Below are 15,019 nucleotides of genomic sequence, written 5' to 3'. Positions count from 1 at the left end.
TATATAGGTCTCTATGACAGAACGAGAGAGAGAAAATGTTGAGAAGATACTAGGGGTTTTGCCTACGCAGTTTCAAGGGAACATTACCACTGAGGAGTCAGTTGAGACATAATAGGGTCTAGAGCAGGGGATCAGATTGTCACCGGTGCCCACCCCATGGGACAACCTACCTGTCAGTCACTCGTTGCCAGATTATTGACAGGTGTGTTTTCCTGTCCACATGCCCAAGTCCCTTGCAGAGTTCTTCTCCAAGCTCTGAGCATAGGACCGACAAAGTTGGGGGAAATGGCTTTGTGGGTCAAATTTGACCCATGAAACAGAGGTTCCCCACCCCTGGTCTAGGAGATAGGTTACTCTCAGTTAACCTAACGTGGCATGGTCTTGGTCACTCCCTGGGTGGGAGACCACCTGAGAACTTCATCCACCTAAGAAACCCAAGAGGAAAAGGTGGGATATTAAAAGGAATACTATTTTGTGTTCATGGATTTACTTCCTGAAGCAATCTCATGAATGCCTACTCATTTGGATGTTACATGGGAATCATAACACTTCTGAGAACTCATTAGCAGGCTCCCCAGGTCCTGTCTCTTGGTTTTCGCAAAGCATCTGCAGAAAAATATATGGGTATAAATTCTTCTTTCTTGGGTTTGTGATAGTGTTTTGAAAATTGTCATAACCACATGTGGAGTTATTTCATGTACATAGCGTTTCCTATGGTGATGCATTTTAAGTGGCTGTCTGCCTCTTGAGTAAGGCAATAAGATATAAATTATCATGCCATAAAAAGGGTCATTTTATGGTGTGTTAATAGTTCTGTTTGAGGTGTCAGGCCCTTTAGCAAGTTTTTGAATAGAGCATTGAAAGGGATGGAAGAGCACCATAAAGGAAAAAACAAACTTCTACCTCTACCATATTATTACACAATAAATATCCAATTGTTATATTCTTAGAAATTGTATGCCGTTGTCCAGGGAGTTTCAAGTTTTTCCCATGACTCTTCTTATTGAATGCCTTTATTAGGCTGGAAAGAAGGACCCTGTCTTCTCTCTGCCGGTCCATGTAATATGTTGTGTTGTCTATCCGTGTTGGGTCCAATTGGTCAAAGCAGTGTGATTCAATTTCCCCACCCAAGCCCTTTAAATGTGATAACAATACAACCTAATTTAGACATGGGTGCAATTCTTTCTTACTAGTTTTGAGTCTTTATTTTTTATGGTTCCTTTCCTTTACTGCTGCACCGAATACATTTATACATTCACACAAATTTATATATATACACACACACACAGTTTTTCAAGAACTCAGGTTAAAAATGGCATGCATCTCTAACAAATGTCTTATTCTGGTACACGGAAATCTTGTATCTTAGCAGCAGTAGTGAATATTCACGTATATTTAACATTTAAAAGCCACTTTGAAATACTTCAACATATCAGGGACTGTGTAGCTTCTAAATACATAAGATCCTCCTGAGGAAAGAGGGCAAGCACATCCATTCTGAATTGTTTGCATTTTATGCCATAAATTTCATAATACTTTGGAGTTTTTAAAGCAGCAGATTCCAGCTGAGCACATTCTGGCATATTTTGTAATGTAGAAAGGAGACAGTCTGCTGCTAACCATTAGACTACACACACACACACACACACACATATACATACATATATAATTCTGAATTAATAGAGAAGATGCAACAATAATTCCCCCCCCCCCAATTTGATAATGTGAGAATGGGAATTTTATTTCCACCCTCTATTTTTCATTGCTTTTGTAGCTATTCTCTATAATATGCCAGATTATATATATCCTATATATGTAAGATGAGATATGTTAAGTGGATTCCAGCATAAACATGGAAGTGCCTTGGGCAAGAAAGCATCACTGTTATTGACAGCTGTTTTATCTCTTCATGGAAACTGGGAACATGTCTAATATGAAGAGAAAGTTCACATTAGTGCCAATCTTTAAGATTTGAACAAGATATTGTAGCAGTTATGGTGGTGCTTCTGAAAGCACCTTTCTCATGAAAACTCCTCTTCTCCTACTGTCACATCTGGGGAACTTAACGACTAATAAGACATTATTTTACTGCAAGCTCCCCAATCCCACTCCCCCGATGTTGCTGCTGTAGGCAGAGAACATGCCACACGATGACCTGATTGACACATCCTGCTAAACCAAATTATGGCTTACACCAGTGATGGCCAAACTTGGCCCTCCAGCTGTTTTGGGACTACAACTCCCATCATCCCTGACCACTGGTCCTGTTAGCTTGGGATGATGGGAGTTGTAGTCCCAAAACAGCTGGAAGGCCAATTTTGGCAATCACTGGCTTACATGAATAAGCTCCTGGAGTGATCCTGATTGCTTTGCTCCTCCTTGATCATTTTGCTTCTCTTACAAGTTCATCTAATCTTGGTCTCATCATTTAGCTCTCTCCAGACAAACCAGGATCTGTAACCAAGGTTTGTCCTATGCTTTTATGGCTTGTGGTTTGTCTGGGATTGCTGGGCCACAAGCAGCAAAATGATCACAAAGAAGCAAAGTGGATGCGATCATCTGTACTGGAGCCTGTTTGCTTGCACATGGTAAGCCAAGTTTTGGTTTAGTGTTACATGCAAACAAGGACACCGAGTATCCCTAGGAGAGAAGATATGGGGTTACTCTTATTATCAGCAGGCCCTACTCTTATCTTCAGTATGTCCTGTAATGTATCCTAAGTGAAAGGGAGACATTCCAGGCTATATAAATTCAATTAATAATAAATAAATAAGCTCTGGCCCTAATCCTTAATGTATTTGCTTGCAGGTAAGTCTCACCTATTTAACTAGAATTTCTATTTTAACAAGCTTAGGTTTTCAGCCTGTGATCAGCAAAGTGGCATCCAATTCGAACCTAAAGTCTGGGGGTGGGGGAAAGCAATTAGCATGACATTTCAAAAATATGGTAAGGTTGGTCATAATGTCTTCAAATTTACATATAGCCATGTGTCTACTCACATTGTATGATGTGTATAACTTTGCTACATGTTGGCTGCCTGATTAAAGCTAACTGACCAGAAGCACAATATGACTAGCAAGAATTCGTCAAAGTAAAAAAGCTGGAAACTACTTAACTTATGGCCTTTCTAAAAAACACACACCAAAAAACAACAACATTCATGGTGTGATAAAAGAGCATTTGTGACTCGTTTTGTGCAGGGGACGCAGGAATATCTTTTGTCAAGGAAGTGGTATTTTGTTGCAGGAGCATCATCTATCCAGCATTCAAAATACAGTACAGTCATACCTTGGTTGACAAACTGCTTAGTCGCCGAACGTTTCGGCTCCCGAACGATTGAAAACTAGAAGTGAGTGTTCCAGTTTTCGAACGATTTTCAGAAGCTGAACATCCGGCGTGGCTTCCGATTGGCTGCAGGAGCTTCCTGCAGCCAATCGGAAGCCGCGCTTTGGTTTCCGAACGTTTTGGAAGTTGAACGGACTTCTGGAACGGATTCCATTTGACTTCCAAGGTACAACTGTATCTGGAAAGGGTCTCTGAGTAAAGAACTGTGTTGGAATGCTCTTAACTGTCTCTCAACATAGTTGATTCCAGCATTTTAATGAGTCTTTTCTTAGGGGACATTTTTGCAAACCTCTATCAGAAGTACAACTGTTTACTGGTCAGTGCACCTCAGGCACTTGCAAAGGTTTGAAATCAGGTCTGCATAGTCTTCAAAATTGTGCAGTGAAATTAAGCTGCTCTAAGTAATTAAATTTTGTGGATATTAAGCTGTGATAATACAGCATTTCAGACTTAATTTGGTTAATGAGACTGAAGGCTTATTTCCTTCCCAACTAATTTCTCTGGAGGTTGTATATTTTTATGATTTATTTTTCATCTCTGTTGAAGATTATTGTTCTGATATATCAATGCCTGATTCACTAGTACAGTGGCACCAGTCATATCTGGGGTAAAGGTAAAGGTACCCCTGACCATTAGGTCTAGTCGCGGACGACTCTGGGGTTGCGGTGCTCATCTCGTTCTATAGGCTGAGGGAGCTGGCATTTGTCCACAGACAGCTTCTGGGCCATGTGGCCAGCATGACTAAGCCGCTTATGGCGAACCAGAGCAGCGCACGGAAACGCCGTTTACCTTCCCGCCTTCTATTTATCTACTTGCACTTTGACGTGCTTTCGAACTGCTAGGTGGGCAGGAGCTGGGACCGAGCAAGGGGAGCTCACCCCGTCACGGGGATTCGAACTGCCGACCTTCCTATCGGGAAGCCCTAGGCTCTGTGGTTATACTTCCAAACAAGTTCAGTCGGCTTGCCTCTTGTGCAAAGGTTACATTCTGGAAATGGCGCATATACGCAAAACCATGTATAATCAACACAAACACCCCAGACACACACACTTGCAACCACCCCTGCAGGAGCAGGCTTACCTTTCTAGAGCTGTGCTCCCCAAGCAAGGCAGACAGCTTTTAAGCTCTCCTCCTTGCTTACCGAACTCTGGAAGGATCTCACAGTGCTCTCCAAGTTTCTGCAAGATCTTGCCAGAGCCTTCCAGAGCCTGGTAAGCAAGGTGGAAAACCCTGCACCAGAAGAGCTTTTAAGTTCTCCACCTTCCATGCTTTTAATTTGTATGATTTCAACTGGTCAGCCACCAAGCGCGAAAAGTTCAAATTGTGCAAGTTAAACATGCACAAGAAGCAAGTCAATTGTATATGGAAAAATGCACCCTTTTTGATCAGTCTCCACCAGCATAAGGGATAATTCTTTAAAAGTCATCCCTTAATAGTATTTTACCCTGATGTCCTGATCTCAATTTACATGATCAGGATCTCTCTTCTGCAGGCAGGACTGTGGGGAGTGGAGATCTTATTGGCACATGTGGTGGGGTTGTGCTGAAGTTCATAAATTTTGGAAACAAGCGATTACATAAATTGTACAGTTATAGGTAAAAATGTGACCCTGGACCGTAAATAATGCATTTTGTCTATTTTTGATAAATTCAGGTTTTATACGTAAACAGTTAACTGTTTATTTTCTGGTTAGTAATCATTGAGGGATAGCAAGACTCTTCATTTTATATCCTATGTAAGTGGTTCAAGGAAGTTATGTTTATTGCTATTTCAGAGAAATTGATGTGTAATATTTGAGTAGCTGGGGTGACATTGATCTTTCTGATTTCACCTCCATTTGGGGTTTATTTATTAGATATATGATATTGCAGTCACACAGGTGGCAAATCCCTTCGAAATAATGATTTTCTTTGACAGCATCTACAGGAAAGCCTTTTTTCTTTTTCTCTACTTCATTGTACGATGCAAATTGTGTTTTTATACCTCATTTATAATTTTATAATTGTATCTATTTCATTCATTCCTGATTTTTAAATTTCCATTTGACTTTATTACCAAAAGCTCCTGGTATTTTATTTATTTATTTATTTATTTATTTATTTATTTATTTATTTATTTATTTATTGTTAATGTCTGTTTTTCTCTTTGTGTGCATTGTCCTTTTTTGTCGTTCAGTAGAATAAAAAACAAAGCAAAATTGCAGGGCTCATTTGTCATGGAATATTTTGCACTTCCATGTCGGTTTAAAGCTCCATTTTTTCCTAATAAGAATTGACACAGTCTCTGATTAGGGAAAGGATATGGCTGTCATGTACCTTGGCCTCCAAAGAGTGATGATTTAAATGCATGTACACTATTCACAACTGGGGTGAGACAGGCGCATATTGTATTTTGTTACTGGGGTAGAACAAAATATTCTGTAAGAAATGGTTTTGAGTCATTCATTAAAAGGACCTCTGACTGATAGAACCCATTAATTCTTTAAGGTGAAATAATGTGGTCTAAGCAGCGTGGGCTTCAGATGAAAAAAGTCTGTCCAGCTCTATCCTCAGTACTTATGTGCTATAACCCACTTTAATATCCTTGCCATATAAAGAAGAGCACTGATATGTATTACAGAGCTGTGAGTGATCCAGAATGCCAAAAGATGCCACCTAAAATCCCAACATTGTGTGGTAAATAAGAGCTACAAAGCAACTGAAATATGCTCTGCCACATTCTCATTGAGAAAAACAGCAGGGCTGTTGTTATTGAGGCACAGAGACAGCAAAGCCCCAATTCCCAGGTACACAAAAGAGAACCAAATGACAAAACAGTAAGAAACAGCTTGCTTTAAGAAACAGGCTTTTAGATTCCTGTTGACTTGTCATATAGGACGCAAAAGCAACATTAAAGACCTGACTTTGCATCACAACTACTAAATGTGTCTCCTTTATGGATTGTAAACATTTTCAAGAGATAGTATATTTTAGCACCATTTTTCCCCGTTTGTTTACAGCTTCCCTAATTTATTTATTTATTTATTTATGTGTGGCTCTATTAATTCAAGTAATCGTCGTCGTCATCATCTGCTGAAATGCTGCCTATATGCCACTGTGTTTTTTGTATGCTGATGGAATCTGAAGCTGGTACAGAATGCACAGGAGCACATTGTAGCAATACAATTTGCAATGTCTTCCTATAATCTTCCAGACTGGGTATTTCCTTTAATTTATAAAGTCCTGAAAAACACGAGCCATCTATGTTCATTTATCCTCCTCATCATCTAGGCCACATCATGAACACAAAGATCATCTGATGATGATAATATTCCCTTTGCTGTGGGTAGTCACAATTGGGCCCAATTTAAATCTATATGAAAGATTACTTACTGGTAAGTCCTATTGAGTTAATGGGAACTAGGTGGAAGTAGCTTGCATCTGTATCCAACCCTAGGTTTTTTGTGCTCATGCAGTTTTGCATGCAGTGGAACCAGTGTTAAAGTATATCTACCTTGTGGTTATCTGAGGAAGGTTCTTCATTTAGTCATGCATGCTTGAATATATGAGTTTGATGTTTTTGCCAAAGTTCAGGTGCTGAATTGGTAGCTTGAGTTAACTCAGTGCAGTCTCTGAAACATAAGTGGCTAACTTGTAATTCTCCAAATGTTGTTGGACTCCAATACCCTTCAGCCCCAGTGTTGCCAAAATTCAAGGGTGCTGGGAGCAACAACTGGAGGGCCACAGGTTAGCCACCTCTGCTCTAATATGTTTCTGGGGGTGACCAGAAGCTGAACTGAGCTGAGAGTGAGGAAATGAACCTTGGCATAAGTAGGCTAGCCATTTTACATGGAAAAGATCCCTATCTCTTTAGGTGCAATAAGAACCCACACCCCTACATTTGCCACCTAGTCATAATAGTCTAATAAACGTTATTAGTTAGTGATAGTTCCTTGGAGATTGTCAACAAGACAATCTCCTTTCGGCTTCCCTAATGTATATGCTGGCAAATTGAAGGAAAAGCTTCATTTTAAGTGCTTTCTGCCATCTGCCTTGCAAAACATGAAATACTTTTTAAAAAAAAATCCTCACATTTTTGCTTCATTGTAAGAGTTCATTCTTTGTGTATTTGACCTCCTGCTTTTCTTATTGTGTAGAGCTTCTTTTCAAGCAAACCCTTTCACACTTTCATCCTTCCATCCTGCCCACGGTCACTGCTGAAATATATTTTGGTAGTCATTTTTTTTAATTGAAAGAAAGGTATCCTAATATGCTCTTTGCACTATATTCATGACTTTATAGTTTGAGAGACTATAGTTTGTCTTCGCTAATGCAAGATGTGTCAGCCATATTCTGTCTTAATATAACAAAGTCTGCATTAGCATGTAGCTCTACAGATTTCTTAACCTTGCTAGTGTTGAACACTTGGACTGGCTGTATGCTGTAGCCCAGATTGTTTTGAATATGAAGCAGAGAGTAGCAGCTTTCTAGTGTGCTATATTTTGATAAGGAATATGCCTGCTTGCCACGTTGTTGTCTACTTCTGAACAGGCCACTATCGGTGAGCTTGCCATATTGGGAATATTTCCCATTTACTTCTATGTACAGAAAAGATACAAAATGCTGTCTTCTGGTGTGTGAGATCCACATTCAAGAATTGGTGCCCTTTCTGACGTGTGTGCTTGTGTTGTGGACATAACAAGAAGGAGCACTGCATTCATATTTGGCATAGATCTACTTCAATGGAATAGCAGGAGAGCTGGTCCAGATGTTACACTCAACATGTGGCCCAGTGTCCTAACACTCCCAGCCACACAGCTGATAACAATTCATCATGTGATGCTGATGAGGCTTTCATGTGTTGACTTACCCATTCTTCATGGGTAAAAAAACACCATTGATGTGGACCACTGGCAGGAAACTGTTCTGTTCCTGGTGAGGGTTGCAGCCAGATGGTTGTTCCAGCCCAAACAGAAGTTTCACCAGGAATCCTGGTTCAAGGCATGAGTTCAAGGCAGCATCCCGAACAGTTCCAAGTGATGTACAGGCTGGATATTTATGCAAGTGGGTTCATATGTTAGTTCAGCAGCAGACAGCCTTAGGCGGAGACTTAAATAGGGGTGCAGCTCAGTTTGCCTAGGTAGCTCCACTTTTAGCTGCAGGAACCCTTACCTGTTTTAGCCGTACCTGGATCTTAACTGACCAGACTGTAGCCCTGCTGTGGTTTCCAATGATGGCAGCACAACCTCTTTATACTGGGGAGCCAGTGGCAACGTAGGTGTGAATAACTTTGATGGCATAGGTTGGCAGGCATTGAGCCAAAGGCATTTTCTTATATAAGGGAATGCTTGCACCCATTTAAGCTCTTACTGGATGAGTCAGGATGTGAAATTTAAGCTTCTGCAACAGGAAATTCTGGGAAAGTAGCACAGTGAGCCACTGAGTCCTTGTGAGCAAAGTGACTTTTGGACTTCATTCACATGCTGTTTTATCCAGCAGAGGTAATGTTCATGCCAGGAAAATTATGTAAAAATCCATTTTGTCTGCTGCGCATTTATCTTGTTCTCTAATGTATGTTTTTGATAGCTGTTGACACAACTTTAGGAGGGGAAACAGACCTTACATTTGACACTCTTTTCTGGACTTGGGTTGGAAAAATAAAACATGTGAGCTTTCCTTTTTGTAATTTCCTCTCTTCAGAGGCTGAATTAAGGCTGAGATTAATGTCTTGATAAACCATTCTAATTCATGGAGCTGCACCCAAACACTATGTCCTTCAGATCCACAACTCCAAACAGTTTCAGATCTGGTACATTTCTTGATCCTCCCCTGATCTATCAGAAGATTCATTCACCCTCCACACCATTGCCTTTTTATGGGGAAGGAACATAGCTCAGTGGTGGAGCATTTCCCTTGCATGCAGAAGGTCCCAGGTTTCAATCCCTCACCTCTCCAAATAGGGCTGGGATTATATCCCATCTAAAACCTTGGAGAGTTACTGCCATTCTGTGTAGACAGTACTGAGCTAGATGGGACCAGGGGTCTGCTTCTGTATAACACAAATTTGAAGGGACGCCGGTGGTGCTGTGGTCTAAACCACTGAGCCTCTTGGGCTTGCCAATTGGAAGGTTGGTGGTTCGAATCCGCACGATGGAGTGAGCTCCTGTTGCTCTGTCCCAGCTCCCGCCAACCTAGCAGTTTGAAAGTGCACCAGTGCAAGTAGATAAATAGGTACTGCCGCATCAGGAAGGTAAATGGCATATCCGTGCGCTCTGGCTTCCGTCATGGTGTCCCGTTGCCCCAGAAGTGGTTTCGTCATGCTGGCCACATGATCCGGAAAGCTGTCTGTGGACAAACGCCTGCTCTCTCGGCCTGAAAGCAGATGAGCGCCGCAACCCCATAGTCGCCTTTGACTGGACTTAACTGTCCAGGGGTCCTTTACCTTTTACCTTTTGCCTCTGAGTGCTGGATTCAACTAACCTGTCTCACTTGTGGAAGCCTGCACAAAGACTTCCACTATCACAACAGGCTTCCCCCACCCTCACACCTCCTAAATTGGTTGTGGGATGGGGGAGGGCAGGGAAAAAAAACCCAGAATAGCATGTGGGGGGATGAGAGAGGAGATTGTTTCACCAGGGAAGCAGAAATACTTGCAACAAAGCATGGTAGCTTGTTAAGGTTTGCTCGGATATCGTAACTCTGTGAGGGGTAAACCACAGTGCCCAGAGAGAATGCCATCTTTCTCTCTGTGATTTCACCTGGCTACATTATTCTTACCCCATAGTTTCCTTTGACTGGACTTTACCGTCCAGGGGTCCTTTACCTTTTACCTTTAACACAGATTTGTATATGGCGGCAAGGCCTCTTCTCATCCCAAACAACCACCTCCTGCTTCCCTGCTGGATCTTAGTTTGGCATCCAAACCCATGTGACAGGCTTTCACCATTTTGAGTTTGAGGTACGTTCTATAGTAAGATGGAATCTGAAATGTTCTGAGCGCTATGTATGTGGAGTACGTGGAGTTTTCCTTTCTTCCGTTTTTGAAAAGCACATACATTTTGCTGTGGAGATGAAAAGGTACAAGGCTAAGCCAGGAGGGTGTTCCCCCGCCATCTCACTTAAACCTCTGAAAAGCAGGTTTTAAAGGGAATGGAACAAAGCCATCACTGAGCAATGACACAAGCAGAAGCTGCAACAGCAAAGATTAAAAATATTACTACATCTGGCCAATTAAAACAGGGGATATACACAGATATACACAGTGTATCTGCCTGATGTCATTAATAAACATGCTACACATATTCAGATCTCATTAATACTGGAAAATACATTTGACATTCAGGTTTCTCCCCCTTTATTTAGGCATCTCCTGTTCCATCTGTGTGCTGTTACAAGTACTAATGGGCTCATAAAATGTAGTCGGACTAGTAAAGGGTTGCTTGAAGATTAACTGTATTCACCAGTTGTCATTGATATTTTAAAGCCAAATCGAAAGGATTCAATATCCTCTTCACTTCCAAGAAAGAACAATTGTCTTGTGAACATAAAGGGGGTTGATTGTGACCTTGCGTGGCACTGTTTTGAGGCATTTGGGTCAAGTGTGGACTGAAAGCTTTGAGAACACCTGCTTGTGAAAGTGCTGAATTTTTCCATGCGCCTTAATGTTTCTATCCATTAATATTTCAATGGACATTTCAGTTATTAGCACTTGAAATCTTCTTTGTGTTCCAAAGAAGGGAAACAGTGCCAAAGCCATCTTCTTTCAGCATTTCATTCACAACCTTGTTTGCAGATTTCCTGACTACAGAAGGATCAGTGAATCAAAGTGGATTGTGGAGAGCAGAAATAAGCACAAGAGTGTCTTATTTATGATTTCCTCTATTGAAGTTTTATAGTTTGGTTCTGTCATTGCCTTGTTTCAGGTAGTAGATCATGCATACTTGGCCTTTGTCCCCCTCTCCCCCCTTTTCCATTCATTTTTTTAGGCTGAGTCCAAAGGCCCCAAAGACCCATTCATTGCATCCAAAGAAAAAGGTTCATCAAATCCCAGTGAAGCGCCTTCTGATCAGAACATTGGGTGGAGAGTCGCCACTTCCATGTGCCATCACTTCTTGCCACCTATTGGTCCAGACATCCCCTTGCCACGTCCGCCTGTACAAAAGCCACCATTGATCCTGCGTCGAGAATCGGAGCTGTCTGTTAAGGAGAAGAAAGCCAAACGCCTGACTTTAAGGTACTCGTTTCCTAGGTCTGCATGTTGTTTAGTGCGGTTTGCTTTAATGTTCTTATAAGGCTTATAAGCTGGTGGGTATTTTGGGTCAGGTTAGCCATATTGATTTGTATGCTGTCGGTAGAACCAAAGATCACCAAAGCCAACCACAAACGAACAACCACATCCCAAGCCAACTCCGACCTCTCTCACCGCCAAACGAGCACAAGCAAACAACAGAGAACCTACATAAACAATGCTGACACCAAACCCTACTCATATCAAGTAAAAAAGAAACACAGTCACCCCACCCCACCTACCTCCCCGTCCCACCCACCTCTTCCCCCCTTCTCCCCTTTCTTACTGACTTATAAAAATATAACACTGACTTATAAAAATGTTATATGGAAAAACTTGAGAGAGACATTGTACTACCTTTGAAAATCTTTAATAAAAATAATTAAAAAATAAAAAATAAGGCTTATAAGCTTTTCTCCTTCCATCATTCCCATGTCTGATAAAGTTTGGTACGCAAACAAAATATTTGGAAATGATTTAATTTATCTGAATTCTAATCTTCGGGATGAAACGTTTTCTTCTCTGCTCTGCATCAATACTCCTCTCTGTTTCTCCCTCAATCTCTCCCTCCTTCCTTCATGCCCTCTTTCTCGCTGTGATTTCACCTGGCTACATTATTATTACCGAGTTAAAAATAAGCCTTTTGATAACAAAATACCTTGCACAGCAATGTCATAAGATTAAAACTTCCTTGAAATTTCTTTTGAGTTGGGTGCTATAGCTAGCCCAGCTCGCAGAAAAGGTGTTAATCAAAGGTAAATGAGATGACTCAGTAGTATACACTGGGTGCAAATGAAGCATTCACAACTCAGCTCTGGCCCCCAAATGGGTTCAAACATCCCACTGTGTGTTTTAATCCCAGGAATTATGAGGATAAAATGACTTTGTTAATGACTGCACCCATTCTCCCTAGCTGTCCATTAGCCTTGGAACTCCCAGATTATCTTCATGGTACTCCTTATTTACCCCCATCTCTAACCAGTTCAAAACCCTCCTTTTCTGTAAAGCAAGTGTGGTAAATTTTAGCCCTCCAGATGTGGATGAATTACAAACCCCCTTCAACCTCAGCAAGCATAGCCGATGGCCAGGGATGATGTGAGTTACAGTTCAGTAACATCTAGTAGAACAAAGGTCCCTCACTCTCTCAGGCTTTAAATAATAATAATAATAATAATAATAATAATAATAATAATAATAATATTTATATGCTGCCCATCTGACTGGGTTGCCCCAGCCACTCTGGGCGGCTCCCAACAAAAATTAGTAAAAGCACAATACAACATCACATGCTAAAAACTTCTCTAAAAACTTTAACTATTTAGCACCATCTCCAATCAAACTCATTTGTTCAAATTGCCTCTTATATTTCTGCTACTTTGTTACCTCCACTTAAGTATCACCCCCGCCCCCCGGCTGCTTTTACTCTAGTGGGGGGAAGATACAGGTCTTCTGCTTCAAATTTCTGCCACTATGGCTGCATTTTGTTGACGTGAGTGGAAAATTAAAGGGTGGGGGGATGTGTAGTTGTAGTTTGGCTATAGCTTGTAGTTTGGCTATATGTTCCTGAGCATTTGGAGGGAAAAGTATTGTAGATAGGCCCTGCTGAGGGCCACATAGCGAGCACTAGTCAGAAGCAAGATTTGAACCAACAACTTTGCACGTTGCACCTCTTGCTGCATTATGGCCTTTGGCTTATGAAACAATTGAATGAAAGATGGATTTCAATGTTAACATCAGATAGAATAGTGCAATATATTCTTGAGGACTTCAGAAAACATTCTCAAAGCTATAAATATTCTTGACAGCCTCTGCTTTCCCCCCAGGAAATGTATGATTGACCAACAGGGGATAATGGGAGGGAAGAGAAGGGAAGGAGATGAGATAGTTAAACATAAAATAAATCTAATATCCTGGAGTCATATTAAAAATATTGATGTATGTCAACAGGCAGAACATGTTTGTGCGCTCACATATATACAACAGCTTCTAAAGAGTGTTATTTTGGATTCTCTAATGCTGCCCTTTGAAGCATCTCTAGAAAACTCCTAGGCACTGCTCTCTCTCTCTCTCTCTCTCTCTCTCTCTCTCTCTCTCTCACACACACACACACACACACACACATTGCCTCTGTCTTCTTTTGGAAATAGCGATTTTTATATGCCAACCTGAGATTCTGCCAACTGTGCAAATAAATGATATCAGAGAAAACCCAGGAGAAACAAATAGATTTGTACTTATTTACAGTAAATGAAGATCTGGCCCAGTGGCCTAGGTATCATAAGCACTCCAATAATGACTTAATGAACTAGCATGCATGGTAAAATATACTTCAGATACAATGCTGGGAATACGTGACAATATTGTATGCTGGTGATGAATACTGTATATATGAAGTTTGAGATGCAATTGCTGCATGTCATGGTCTTTGACTGGCTTCTCAGTGAAGTGAAAGACATATTAACTTCCCCATCTCTTCTCCTACCCAACGAATTATGCCTAAGTAAAACAATAAGTCTCTGCCAAAGAACAGTAGTGAGACATTCTCTTCATGGCACATCCCCCAAATGGTAAAATACTGCAGTGTGTATACATCAAGCCTACAGTCTACAGCCTTTTTTTTTAAAGTGCTTGTTAATTCTTTCATTTCTAACCATAATTTGGCTTATGCCCTCCATTACATCATGCCTCTTAAAATCCAATTTCATGCACTCACTTCTGGCATGGTACGTGTCTGTGGGAGTACAATTTGGTGCCAGCTATACTATCACAGATTCAAGCCTCTTTGAATTCTCATTTGCTCCAGATTTTCCCTTCCTTCCAGCCTTCTAGATCAGGCTTCCCCAAACTCGGCCCTCCAGATGTTTTGAGACTACAATTCCCATCATCCCTGATGACTGGTCCTGTTAGCTAGGAATCATGGGAGTTGTAGGCAAAAAACATCTGGAGGGCCAGGTTTGAGGAAGCCTGTGCTAGATAATGAGGTTGTTTTAATATAAGAACTGTGCAGAGGTTTTTCAGTCAGTCTCTAGATATCAGGATCTAGATATCTTCACTTTGGAGCCTCTCCTGTGGCATTTTCTCAGCACTTGTCACATTTTCTCAGCACTTGAAAAAACGTAGAACCTGATAACTGTGAGGGGAAGAATGCTCCTGGAAGGAACTTCTGAAAGGACCTTTTCCTGTTCCCCTTTGACTCCTGCATCCCTCAAAGTCTTCCCAGGGGGTTAGGAACTGCAGTAGGCCGAGGAGGATTTGCCACAATTAGGTCGAGGTGCATTGTGCGTGATGCTTCTACCTGATGTTGGCCAGTTGGCATATAGGGCCAAAACAGGCATGCCATAAAAGGGCTTGCTCAGATATGTACCGGTAGTCCTCAGGCACATACAAATCTCATATCTGTGGTGGCTCC

At 41.2% G+C, this 15,019-nt stretch overlaps 1 protein-coding gene across 1 annotated transcript in view; it reads left to right on the top strand.

The window, feature by feature from the left end:
• TMEM232 (transmembrane protein 232) overlaps positions 1 to 15,019 on the top strand; it is a 129,111-nt gene that overhangs the window by 70,596 nt on the left and 43,496 nt on the right. The window contains 1 exon segment of the mRNA XM_033164766.1: positions 11,309 to 11,556. Within this exon segment, the coding sequence (XP_033020657.1) occupies positions 11,309 to 11,556 (248 nt within the window).

The sequence above is a fragment of the Lacerta agilis genome, chromosome 11 (genome assembly GCF_009819535.1).
Source record: "Lacerta agilis isolate rLacAgi1 chromosome 11, rLacAgi1.pri, whole genome shotgun sequence".
NCBI classification, from domain to species: Eukaryota; Metazoa; Chordata; class Lepidosauria; order Squamata; family Lacertidae; genus Lacerta; species Lacerta agilis.
Note: the sequence above shows the minus strand (reverse complement) of the source record. Positions and strands in the feature narration are given on the sequence as shown.